The sequence below is a fragment of the Alosa alosa genome, chromosome 5 (genome assembly GCF_017589495.1).
Source record: "Alosa alosa isolate M-15738 ecotype Scorff River chromosome 5, AALO_Geno_1.1, whole genome shotgun sequence".
Lineage (NCBI taxonomy): Eukaryota > Metazoa > Chordata > Actinopteri > Clupeiformes > Clupeidae > Alosa > Alosa alosa.
In genome coordinates this window covers 33,181,941-33,195,480 of record NC_063193.1, presented here as the reverse complement: position 1 = coordinate 33,195,480, position 13,540 = coordinate 33,181,941, and the positions used below count along the sequence as shown (strand labels likewise).

Here is a 13,540-nt window from a genome sequence, read left to right as displayed (position 1 = left end):
TCCGCAGGCTGGTCTGGCCTGCAGACCAGGATCTGTTACCCCCCTCTCCCACTCTGTTGCCCCCTCTCCTGCTCCACTGGGGCGGCCCCTGTGTCCTGGCTCCTGGCTGGAGCGGAGCAGTGTGCTGCATTTGCATGGCATTAGTGTAATTGATTTGGAGCTCGGCGACGAGGCTAGCGGGGGCGGCTGGCGAAACAGCGAGGAGATAACGTTACAGATGCGTCTGCAACGAGGCCCCGGCGAGCAGCGATTTACCCGACAGCTTCATTAATTAACAGCTCTCCAGTTACGGGGCCTTTAGAGCGGCTAAATAAGGGAGCCAGACGCAGTGGACGCGTGCCAGGGCATCGGCTTTTAATGGCCCGCCAGTGCTGATGCTTCTGCTGCCCGCCACTGACAGCCGAGGGCAGGGGCCATGAGGCGGAAGGCTCTCTTTACCCGATTCCTCGTCGGGGGCACTCCTGTGTCCTGCCCTACCCAGCATAGCGTGGCAGGACACAGGGCGGCCTGACGAGTCCAGACTGGCAGTGCCAAGCTGGCCAGTTTGTTGCTGAATTAGAGATGATACAGAGCAGGTCGGGTGCTCCCATTGTGGACAGCGGTGTGGTCAGTTACAGGAGTAAACCTTACAGATCTAGGTCACTATCTAGTAAACCTTATAGATCTAGGTCACAATCTAGTAAACCTTACAGATTGAGGTTCCAAGTTTGGTCAGTTACAGATCTAGGTCAAGTGACGTCCTTACAGATCTAGTCAAGTCAAGTCAAGTCAGTTTTATTTTTAAAGCGCATTTAGCAACCCAAAGCGCTCCACAAACAACACACATAACAACAAGACAAAAGATGCCGGATGGAGCGGCGTAGTCGCCAGCGTGCCCATGACACCAAGACATACAAGACGGGCAACAAAACAAATAGGCTAAAAAAATAAAAAGTAAAAAGAAAAAAAGAAAATATATTTAAAAAGGGGGAAAAGTGATGTTAAAATTAGTCCAATTTCCAAACCAGCTGAAAATGTCCAAGGGCAATGATGATCCGAGAAAACTGTGCACAGAGCTGTGTCTTCACAACCGATGCAATGCCAACAAAGTTCTTTAGCAACTGACCAACCCGGTGAATTCACTGGCAGTCTGGAGATAACGTTAACGTTAGGCCTTGTAGACTGCAGTCTGGAGATCACTGGAAGCACAGTCTGAAGTAGTGGGCAATCGTGTAGATCTGCAATTCGGTGGACTTTTAACAGCGACCGTTTGTTGCTCTGTGAGATTGCAGCTCTTCACCATTAACATTAGTCTGCAGTCGGCATGGCAGCTCGCAGGTTAGCAACAGCTCGGCGGCCACGGCAGATCTTTCGCAGAGTAGCCTAGGTCCAGCTGTCCCGAGAGATCCCCTCGACCAGACAGTGAAGTGCAGCACCGCTCACGGATCGATGGAAGGATGTCCGATGCCCAGCTAGGACAAAAGCTAGCCATAGCAAGCTCCCAATGGACAAACGTCAATGACATCAGCTGACTTAGAAGCAGTAAAAAGGACTAAGAATAACACGAAAACTATCAAAAATAACGTAAATAAATAGGGAAAACATTTAACTAGACAAACCAATACAAAGAAATAAACATGACATTACATAAAAACAAACAAAAACATGATGCCAGACGGAGCGGCGTGTCTCGCCAGCGTCCCCGTAACCTAGCAACTTCTTCAAGATCTAGGTCCAAAGTGACGTTTGGGACAACTTCAATGTCTCTTCTTTAATGCAAATACCTTACATTTGCATTAAAGGTAAACTTGGCAGGATTAGCGATGGGATGGGGGGCAGAATGATGAGGGTGGAGGTGGGGGGGAAAAGAAAGGATGAGACAGAAAAGACTGCGCAAAGAAAAACCGAAAGTGTGATGAGGCATATTAGGCCTGGGCTTCACATGGATTGGGAGACAGACTGCCCAAAGCCACAGTGTGTGAGGTGCTATCTAACCAGTCTAATGTTGTTCTCCACACTGTTTTTTTAGTGTGAGAGCTCATAGACCAGTTGCACATTTTGATTTTGTTATTTGTTATCATGTATGGCAGCTAATTAAACATGATGCCTGGAATGCGTCAATAGAATGCGTTACGTTTTTATGTGTCGGATGGTGGGGGTGCGCGAGCCGAGTCAGGATGAAAAAGTTTGGGAACCGCTGCATTATAGGATACCTCAAACCATGTGCATTACAGGATGCCTCACGACTCTGAGGGAAGCATGTTTATTAAAGGATACCTCACAACTCTGAGGGAAGCATTTTCATTAAAGGATACCTCACAACTCTGAGGGAAGCATTTACACGTGGAGTCTGGATGTGGCATAGCACGGGCCAGATTCACGGATCAGCAGCATTATATTTTTCCGTGGCAGTCCTGAAGTGACCCCTGACGTGCGTTGCAGCGCTGAGCGGTTTCAGGTGCGGTCAGGTAAAAGCTGTGAGCGGGACCCAGCTGCCCTCTCTTTTGTCATGTTAAAGGTGCCACCTGATCCAGGTGCGGAGGAAGAGGAGTGGACGAAGAGAGGGGATAGCCTTCCCTCGCCCATCAGCCAGATGAGACGAGGACGCCTTCACTCCAGTTTCCTCCTTTGCATAAGCGCCTGATCGCCTTTCACGGGCGGATCAATCAGGACGGAGCTCCGCTGCCCTCCTCTCCTCCTCTGCGCCACCATGCCACACACACGAGAGCAGAGACAGACTCACTGCAGGCCAAACTCAACACACGGAATTGAACAAACGGAACTCCAGGAATCTGCTGTGTAAAATTTTATTTAAGTCAAAAATAATTATAAATCCTCATTTTAACTGCATTTTTCCTGTAGCAAATTCTCTTTTGGCCACAACAGTCCCAACAAGCCACACAAGCAGGTCCCCTTTATCCAGTTCTGCATTTGCCCCTGCACCCCATTTGCAGTATTGCTCAATTTTTGCCACAGTATTGCTCAATTCACCCCCTTTGCACCCCCCCCTTTGCTTTTCCAGCCCCAGTATTGCGCCCCTTTTGCCCCAGTATTGCTCAATTCTGCACCCCCTTTTGCCCCAGTATTGCTCAATTCTGCACCCCATTTTGCCCCAGTATTGCTCAATCCTGCACCCCCTTTGCTTTTGATCCAGTATTGCTCAATTCTGCACCCCCTTTTACCCCAGTATTGCTCAATTCTGCACCCCTCATTTTAACTGCATTTTTCCTGTAGCAAATTTTTTTGGCCTGAACAGTCCCCCCAGTATTGCTCAATTCTGCACCCCCTTTTGCCCCAGTATTGCTCAATCCTGCACCCCATTTTGCCCCAGTATTGCTCAATTCTGCACCCCTTTGCTTTTACCCCCCCTTTGCTTTCTGCTTTGTTGCCCCCTGCACCCCTTTTGCCCCAGTATTGCCCCACCCCCTTTTTACCCAGTTGCCCCCAATTCTGCACCCCTTCTTTGCTCAATTCTGCTTGCTCCATTCTGCACCCCCTTTGCTTTTACCCCAGTATTGCTCAATTCTGCACCCTCCTTGCTTCCTGGTTGCCCCCTATTGCCCCACTCTGTTGCCCCCTTCTTTGCTTTCCTTGTTGCGCCCTTTCATCTAATTACCTCTGTACCATGCACTGCCCAATTACCACCCCACAGACTCAGTTCTACCCCCCTACCTCACTATTGCCCTTATGTTAATGCCCCATTTTGACACCCACCTGCTGCACACGCACCCCTCTTAACTACCCCATAGTCATCATCCACCTTCTCTTTTACTACCACTGCCCCTTTGCCAGACTGAACTACCCCTCAGCCACCCTAATGCCCCTATGCTCCATTACTAATTACTAATGCCCCTGTGCCCCCATTGTGTGTGTGTGCATGCGCTCATGCGTGCGTGTGTATGTGTGTGTGTGTTTGTGTGTGTGTGTGTGTAAGTACTCTCCAGTCTGGCTGCTGTGCAGGCTCTTACAGCTCGGACACGACTGCACACAATCAGAGTCTTTGGGCCGGCTGAAATATGCATGAGCCCGTGTGACACGCAGATAGAAGCAGCGCAATTAGCCACGAAATCCTAGAGAGTCCACCCCAGCCCCACCATTCTCCTGCCCCACCCTCACCATTCTACTGCCCCACTCCCACCCCGGCTGCCGCCCCGGCCCCCCCGCCCTCTATTAGTGAAATGTATTTCATGTGGCTGCTGCCCATCTAATCAGCCAACACTTCCTCTAATTGACTGCTGAATAAAACAACAGGGCGGCATTATAATTTAATCAGAGGTAAACATCGCAGGGCCCGCGCCGCAACGCAGCGCAGCACAACGCCCCAGCTCGCTTTCATTTCTTAATTTGGGGAGATGGAGGACAGGAGAGGAGAGGAGAAAAGAGAGAGAGAGAGAGAGTGAACGGACGGAGGAGTGGCTTGAGACGCAGGAGCTATAGGATGGTAGAGACCTTCAAGCATCAAGCAGCCTTTGGGCTTCAGTGGAAAGCCTAACCAAGACATTTGTTCATTTAACAGACCCTTTCATCCAGAGCGGCTCTCCGTACAAGAGGTGCGTTAACATCCGGTGCCCCCTGGGAACTGACCCCATGATCTTGGCGTTGTGTTGGTGTGCTCTCTCCTGCTCGGTCAGTTTCTCCATCAAGTTAGTCACGGAATGTAAGGAATAGTGAGCTACATGTAGTTAGTAACACATGTAGCAACTGGCTGGAAAATCCTGACCCTCAAGTAGGAACAACACTCCTGAACAGAATCACTCTTTTAGGCACAGGAAGTGTGAAAGATCGGCCTTTTAGGCACAGGAAGTGTGAAAGATCGGCCTTTACTGGCCACATCTGCCCACTGCACATAACTCCAGACAGCATGGTGGACATGGACGCCTCAGTAGCCTAAATAAAGTGAAGTGTTTTAGTCCTCATTAGTGCAGAGCGGAGCCCCAGATTCTGCTACTGCAGCAAAATGTGTCACCACTGGAGTCTCCTCCAATGCTGGCGTTTAGTTTTGATGAGATGCACAACCCAGCGCCAGATTGAGTTACTGTTAACTGGGACATCACAAGATGGAGATGACCAATTAGAGACAGCAAGGGCATGAAGGTAAGGAGAAGGTTATGAAACACACACACACACACACACACACATACAGTTATTCACACATACTGTATGCATAAAGATATTCATACACACACACACACACACACACACATAGCGTGCATACACATGCATACACCAGCTTACACACGCATACACCACACACACATGCACACAGTTATTCACACGTATCCATAAAGATATTCATACAAACACACACACACACACATAGGCGTGCATACACATGCATACACCCGCATACACAACACACACACACACACACATAGGCGCGCATACACACACATACACCACACACACACACATCCTCAGGCTTGTATGCTGTCATCTTTGTCCAGGTTGATGAATATTTCATAAGGTTACATTAATATTAATGTTAATAGCTGGAGAGGAGTCATTATTTCTGTTTTTTTAGCAAAATATTCATTAAAAATAGAGCATATCTGTTTTCTAAAACGCTTAAATACACACACACACACACACACACACACACGTTACACACACACTCTTACACACTTACACAATATACGGTACCCACATCTCATGCAAATAAGCCGGGCATACACATGGTGGTCAGCTCAGAGAATGGACTCATTCATTCCTTCTTAGTCTCCAGCCCAAAGCTTTAAAACTACCCAACCAAGCTCCCCAACTAAGCATTCTTATGTACAGACTAAAAATGTACTGTAAACCTGGTTGACCTCTACAAACACTCTTAACTAACCAACCAAGCTCCCCAACTAAGCATTCTTATGTACAGACTAAAAATGTACTGTAAACCTGGTTGACCTCTACAAACACTCTTAACTAACCAACCAAGCTCCCCAACTAAGCATTCTTATGTACAGACTAAAAATGTACTGTAAACCTGGTTGACCTCTACAAACACTCTTAACTACCCCATAGTCATCATCCACCTTCTCTTTTACTACCAATACCAGCCAGACTGAACTAGCCCTCAGTCACCATAATGCCCCTGTGCCCCATTACTAATTACTAATGCCCCTGTGCAACCCCCCCCCCCCCCCCTCCCCACTGTATCTATGAGATGCATTTCAACATCATGTCTTCTGTCGATCTGTCTGTAAGCACATCCCTCCTTCAGCAGACTGGCTTCCGTAGTCTGTCTAAAACATGACTGGCTTCCGTAGTCTGTCTGAAACATGTCTGGCTTCCGTAGTCTGTCTGAAACATGTCTGCTGCGAGGTTTGTTTGTTTGTTTGTTTGTAGGTAGCTGTTTATGCGACCGGGTCATCAACCTGAGGCTGCCTGTGCCTCTCCGGTGTTGATAGGAGCACAAACATCTTTAAATATTTGAACAAACGTATCGCGTCCCAGCAGCCCCGGCCCATGTCACTGCTGCCCTGAGAGGGAGCGGACCCGCTGGACACGCCTGTCGCAGCTTATCACAGTTAAAGGATAGGATAGGACTCTTTGTTGTTATCACAGTTAAAGGATAGGATAGGATAGGACTCTTTGTTGTTATCACAGTTAAAGGATAGGATAGGAACATCACAGTTAAAGGACAGGACTCTTTGTTGTTATCACAGTTAAAGGACAGGACTCTTTGTTGTTATCACAGTTAAAGGATAGGACAGGACTCTTTGTTGTTATCACAGTTATAGGACAGGACTCTTTGTTGTTATCACAGTTAAAGGACAGGACAGGACTCTTTGTTGTTATCACAGTTATAGGACAGGACTCTTTGTTGTTATCACAGTTAAAGGATAGGATAGGACTCTTTGTTGTTATCACAGTTAAAGGACAGGACTCTTTGTTGTTATCACAGTTAAAGGACAGGACAGGACTCTTTGTTGTTATCACAGTTAAAGGATAGGACAGGACTCTTTGTTGTTATCACAGTTAAAGGACAGGACTCTTTTGTTGTTATCACAGTTAAAGGACAGGACTCTTTGTTGTTATCACAGTTAAAGGACAGGACTCTTTGTTGTTATCACAGTTAAAGGACAGGACAGGACTCTTTGTTGTTATCACAGTTAAAGGACAGGACAGGACTCTTTGTTGTTATCACAGTTATAGGACAGGACTCTTTGTTGTTATCACAGTTAAAGGACAGGACAGGACTCTTTGTTGTTATCACAGTTATAGGACAGGACTCTTTGTTGTTATCACAGTTAAAGGATAGGATAGGACTCTTTGTTGTTATCACAGTTAAAGGATAGGACAGGACTCTTTGTTGTTATCACAGTTAAAGGACAGGACAGGACTCTTTGTTGTTATCACAGTTAAAGGATAGGACTCTTTGTTGTTATCACAGTTAAAGGACAGGACTCTTTATTTGATCAGTTAAAGACAGGACTCTTTGTTGTTATCACAGTTATAGGACAGGACTCTTTGTTTGTTATCACAGTTAAAGGACAGGACTCTTTGTTGTTATCACAGTTATAGGACAGGACTCTTTGTTGTTATCACAGTTATAGGACAGGACTCTTTGTTGTTATCACAGTTATAGGACAGGACTCTTTTGTTGTTATCACAGTTAAAGGACAGGACAGGACTCTTTGTTGTTATCACAGTTATAGGACAGGACTCTTTGTTGTTATCACAGTTATAGGACAGGACTCTTTTTGTTGTTATCACAGTTATAGGACAGGACTCTTTTGTTGTTATCACAGTTAAAGGATAGGATAGGACTCTTTGTTGTTATCACAGTTAAAGGGACTCTTTGTTGTTATCACAGTTACTAGGACAGGACTCTTTGTTGTTATCACAGTTAAAGGACAGGACAGGACTCTTTGTTGTTATCACAGTTATAGGACAGGACTCTTTGTTGTTATCACAGTTATAGGACAGGACTCTTTGTTGTTATCACAGTTAAAGGACAGGACAGGACTCTTTGTTGTTATCACAGTTATAGGACAGGACTCTTTGTTGTTATCACAGTTAAAGGACAGGACAGGACTCTTTGTTGTTATCACAGTTATAGGACAGGACTCTTTGTTGTTATCACAGTTAAAGGACAGGACAGGACTCTTTGTTGTTATCACAGTTAAAGGACAGGACAGGACTCTTTGTTGTTATCACAGTTAAAGGACAGGACTCTTTGTTGTTATCACAGTTAAAGGATAGGACAGGACTCTTTGTTGTTATCACAGTTAAAAGGACAGGACAGGACTCTTTGTTGTTATCACAGTTAAAAGGACAGGACAGGACTCTTTGTTGTTATCACAGTTATAGGACAAAAGAGGACTCTTTGTTGTTATCACAGTTAAAAAAGGACAGGACTCTTTGTTGTTATCACAGTTATAGGACAGGACTCTTTGTTGACAGTTAAAGGACAGGACTCTTTTGTTGTTATCACAGTTAAAGGACAAGACAGGACTCTTTGTTGACACAGTTAAAGGACAGGACTCTTTGTTGTTATCACAGTTAAAGGACAGGACTCTTTGTTGTTACTCTTTAAAAAGGACAGGACTATTTGTTGTTATCACAGTTAAAAGGTGGGGACAGGACTCTTTGTTGTTATCACAGTTAAAGGACAGGACTCTTTGTTGTTATCACAGTTAAAGGACAGGACAGGACTCTTTGTTGTTATCACAGTTAAAAAGGACAGGACTCTTTGTTGTTATCACAGTTAAAAGGACAGGACACAGTTATAGGACAGGACTCTTTGTTGTTATCACAGTTAAAGGACAGGACAGGACTCTTGTTGTTATCACAGTTAAAAAAGGACAGGACAGGACTCTTTGTTGTTATCACAGTTAAGGACAGGACTCTTTTTTGTTGTTATCACAGTTAAGGACAGGACTCTTTGTTGTTATCACAGTTAAAAAATAGGACAGGACTCTATTTGTTATCACAGTTATGAGGACAGGACTCTTTGTTGTTATCACAGTTAAAGGACAGGACTCTTTGTTGTTATCACAGTTAAAGGATAGGACAGGACTCTTTTGTTGTTATCACAGTTATAGGACAGGACTCTTTGTTTGTTATCACTTAAAGGAGACAGGACAGGACTGTTGTTATCACAGTTAAGGACAGGACTCTTTGTTGGACAGGACTCTTTGTTGTTATCACAGTTAAAGGACAGGACAGGACTCTTTGTTGTTATCACAGTTAAAGGACAGGACTCTTTGTTGTTATCACAGTTAAAGGACAGGATAGGACTCTTTGTAGGACAGGACTCTTTGTTGTTATCACAGTTAAAGGACAGGATAGGACTCTTTGTTGTTGTTATCACAGTTAAAGGACAGGACTCTTTGTTGTTATCACAGTTAAAGGACAGGACTCTTTGTTGTTATCACAGTTAAAGGACAGGACAGGACTCTTTGTTGTTATCACAGTTAAAGGACAGGACTCTTTGTTGTTATCACAGTTAAAGGACAGGACTCTTTGTTGTTATCACAGTTAAAGGACAGGACTCTTTGTAGGACAGGACTCTTTGTTGTCTTCATTGTTGCCGTGCGGAAACAGTTTTTCAGTGAGTAGAACTCACTGTGTGTTCACTGTGTGCTGTGTGTGTTTCACTAATCACAGATTGGAATAAATGCAGAGGCCAAATTTCCCTCACAGGATCAATATATATATATATATATATATATATATATATATATATATCCCAGGAGAAAATAGGCTACTTGGACACCAACATTCCCATCAGAAACACATGATATCAGTCCACAGTACCCCAGTGTTGCACAGAGGCCCTCAGTGTGTTTGTAAAACACTCCAAAATGGAGCACCGTTATTGTCTGCATGCACAGGTCATTGGTCAGGGGAAGAAATCTGTAAGTATTGTCTGAAAGGTCTTTCATAGAAACAGAAAATCTGTTGTATTGGGTAAGGGTAGCTAGTCCAGTAGCTGATGGGCGGTGGCAGGGTTGGCTAAGGGTAGCTAGTGGCTGGGCTAGCCGGCATTAGCTGATGGGCAGTGGTAGTGTATTGGCTAAGGGTAGCTAGTGGCTGGGCTAGCCTGCATTAGCTGATGGGCGGTGGTGGTAGTGTGTTGGCTAAGGGTAGCTAGTGGCTGGGCTAGCCTGCATTAGCTGATGGTCGGTGGTGGTAGTGTGTTGGCTAAGGGTAGCTAGTGGCTGGGCTAGCCTGCAGTAGCTGATAGGTGATGGTAGTGTATTGGCTAAGGCAGAGACTTTCTAATGAGGAGACACAGCACTCAAAAAATACTCCATAGAAATGCATGGGGCTAGTTTGTCACGCCAATATGGCCGTTGTCTACACATATCCCACCCCTTCCTTGGCAAAACGTCGACATGTGAATACTTTGAGCCAATCATATGGTGTGTTGTGAAGACATCGTGCCAATCATGTGTTGTGATCTCGCCGCTGGAGCAAGATTGGTGTCGTGAAGCCTTAACGCCTGCGCCAGTTCGACCCAAAGACTGTGCCCGATGAGTGCCCATAAAACGTTGGTATATGGCCGCCAGTGGAGGGACTTGCCTAAAAGGACTTTGGCTAAGGGTAGCTAGTGGCTGGGCTAGCCTGCAGTAGCTGATAGGCGGTAGTAGTGTATTGGCTAAGGATAGCTAGTGGCTGGGCTAGCGTGCAGTAGCTGGAAAAGTCGTGGGTTTGATTTCTGGCTGCCACCGCTGTCCCCTTGAGCAGGACACTTAACCCTGGCTGGCTCTGTGGAGACTGGGGCTGTAATAATTGATGTGTGTAAGTGGCTTTGGACAAAGCGTCCGCCAAATGAGTAAATAATAATAGAGGATCTGCATGTGATGCAGATATACTGTATGTTGTCTTCTTGTTAAGTTTTATCACATGTTGTGTTTTATCAGTGTTCTTCCTGGACGAGTTGTGTTTTATCACATGTTGTGTTTTACCAGAGTGTTCTTCCTGGACATGACTGACGATGTGGCAGTGGAGCGCCTGTCCCTCAGGGCCGTTGACCCAGTCACAGGAGAGAGGTGAGAGGTCAAGAGACAGGCCTCAGCTGGCACGCAAGTGGGAAAACACTCCTGATCGTGTACTCCTGCTCTGACTTTAAATTATTTATTTTATCACCTTTGATGATGTGTTGCATGTCTGTTATTTGTTGTTTTTTTGGTATATTTTTTACAATTTTTTGTCCCTAATGCCTTTATTTATTATTGTCTGTAATTGTCTGTTTTCTGACGGTGTAGAGCACATTGAGTTGCCTTGTGTATGAAAAACGCTATCCAAATAAAACTCCCTTGCCTTGCCCCCCTCCCTTGCCTTGCCCTCCTACCTTGCCTTGCACCCCTCCCTTGCCTTGGCCTCGTGCCTCGCCTTGCCCCCCTCCCTTGCCTTGCCTTGCCCCCGTCCCTGCAGGTACCACTCTCTGTACCGGCCAGCCCCCAGCTCCGAGGTGAAGGCCCGTCTGGTGTTCGACCCGCGGGACAGCGGGGGCCGGGTGCGCGCCCGCCTCCGACAGTACTGGGAACAGGTGGCCATGCTGCAGGGCTTTTACCCCAACGCCATCCACATCAACGCCGACCAGGACCCCCACACCATCTTCGAGTCCATCGAGAGCCGCCTGGTCGGACGCCTCCCCAAGACCCTGATGAACGGGCAGCAGAGCCAATCAACATGAGCCAATCCCAGCTCTGGGCCCCGTGATCCCACCCCCCTGCTGTGCCCGCGTGTGACATAACAGCCCCCACACCTCCCTGGCATGAGGAGAGAGGAGCCGCCTGCAGCAGCTCTGTTTGTGATAATAAAGCTCTTTTACTAAGCTAATGAGTCCTAAATGTTCTAAAGGCTGGCCGGGGCAGACTGGTGCGGGCTGAAAGCCCCACGCTGGTCTTCTCTTTCACGCGCAGAGCGGGGGGCAGGTGGCTCTGATCTGCCCTGCTCTGCCCCAGTCTGCGGATCAGATGACGGGGGGCTTTTGTCCTGCTTTACAAGGGGCTTATTAAACAAACCCAAATAAACAAAAGAGCTCTCCAGAGAGCCTGGCCCTTTCAAGTTGATCCTCTCCCTAATACCCCCTCAGCTACTTGACCCTCCACTCCCAGGGGTGCCAGGGGCCCACATTAATTATGAGTTTGTCTAATTAATGTGCCAGTAAAATGCAGTCTGCTCAACCCCCTTTGTGAGAACCGGCTTTAGTTCTGCCTCAGCAGGCAAATGCTTAGGAACTTTGTTTTGATTATTAGAGATACACCCACTGCTCTCTCTCTCTCTATCCTCCCTTCTTCATATCTTAATCTCCCTCTCCCCTTCACACCTCATCTCTCTTCTTCTCCCACCTCTCTCTCACTCTTTCTCTCTCTCACTCTTTTTGCTCTCTTCGTTCTTGCTGACATTCTCCACTCCCTCATTCCCCTTTTCTGCTGAAGAATCAAATCATTGTAATGTGAGTGAGACGTGCATTGTAGTGTAATTAGCACAGTGGTCCAGCAGTGTAATTAGCACAGTGGTCCAGCAGTGTTCCCGGATGAGCCTGCTGTATGTATAGCACACCTCAGGTGCACATTGCTGATCTTGTTCTGTTGAATTGATCAACTCCGATATGTTCACCATCTATTCTACATCTGCCAGCTAAGTCAACTCAAATGAGTGACATTTGTTTCATGTAATATTTACTTAATTTAATAAGACCTTGAATTTCCCCTGGGGATCAATAAAGTATCTCTCTATCTATCTATCTATTTCCCAGTTATGTAATATGTTCATCAACAAAGACACACACACACACACACAGAGAGAGTGATGTGAAGAATATAAAATAAACAGGTGTGAGAGGAGGTCATGGAAATTCATTTGTTTTTGTCAGGAATTTTACATTTGACTTACAGTGGGAACTCATCTCAAAATCTCAATAAACAAGTACAAAAGAAGTTACAGTATAGATGATACATTAACAGTGGGGAGGCCAGATGGGTTTATTGATTCTCAATAGTCTGCATGACTGTGACATCACAGATGGAGCAGACGTGATCGGTAATGATAAATACTGAATGTAGCATCACAATGGATACTGAATGTAGCATCACAGAGCAGATAGTCATATTCAAGTTTATTTATATAGCACAATTTAAAACAACCTGTGGTTGACCAAAGTGCTCAAAAATATATATATAATTTTTTTTTATAAATAAATAGATAATAGAAGACAAAATGAATCAAGACACAAAAAAAGCACAACAGGAAAATAAAACTAAAATAATATGTTCATATATATAGCCTATAATTACATTCCACAATTCATTTAAAAGCCATTAATAACATATGTTCTTTTAACTTGGCTTTAAAAGCACCAATAGTTGGTGTAAATCTAATGTGAAAAGGGAGGTTGTTCCACAACTTGGGCCCAGCTACTGAAAAAGCACGGTCACCTTTATTTTTTAGACGACTCTGAGGTACTGAGAGCAGTAGTTTATCTGATGACCTCAGAGTTCTGGGAGGGCAGTGAAAGTGTACAAGCTCACTTAGGTATAGGGGAGCTTGTCCATTTAAAGCTTTAAAGACAAAAAGAAGAATTTTGTAATCTACTCCAAATTTCACTGGTAAC

The 13,540-nt window shown here is 45.5% G+C and overlaps 1 protein-coding gene across 2 annotated transcripts in view; it reads left to right on the top strand.

The window, feature by feature from the left end:
- Nucleotides 1-11,758, top strand: part of ak8 (adenylate kinase 8) — a 32,789-nt gene extending 21,031 nt beyond the window's left edge. For both annotated transcript variants that reach the window (XM_048242853.1, XM_048242854.1), the window contains 2 exons: nt 10,890-10,970; nt 11,356-11,758. In XM_048242853.1, coding sequence (XP_048098810.1) covers nt 10,890-10,970; nt 11,356-11,617 — 343 coding nt within the window. In that variant the 3' untranslated portion in view covers nt 11,618-11,758. The remainder of the gene's footprint in view (nt 1-10,889; nt 10,971-11,355) is intronic.
- The last annotated feature ends 1,782 nt before the right edge of the window (nt 11,759-13,540 follow it).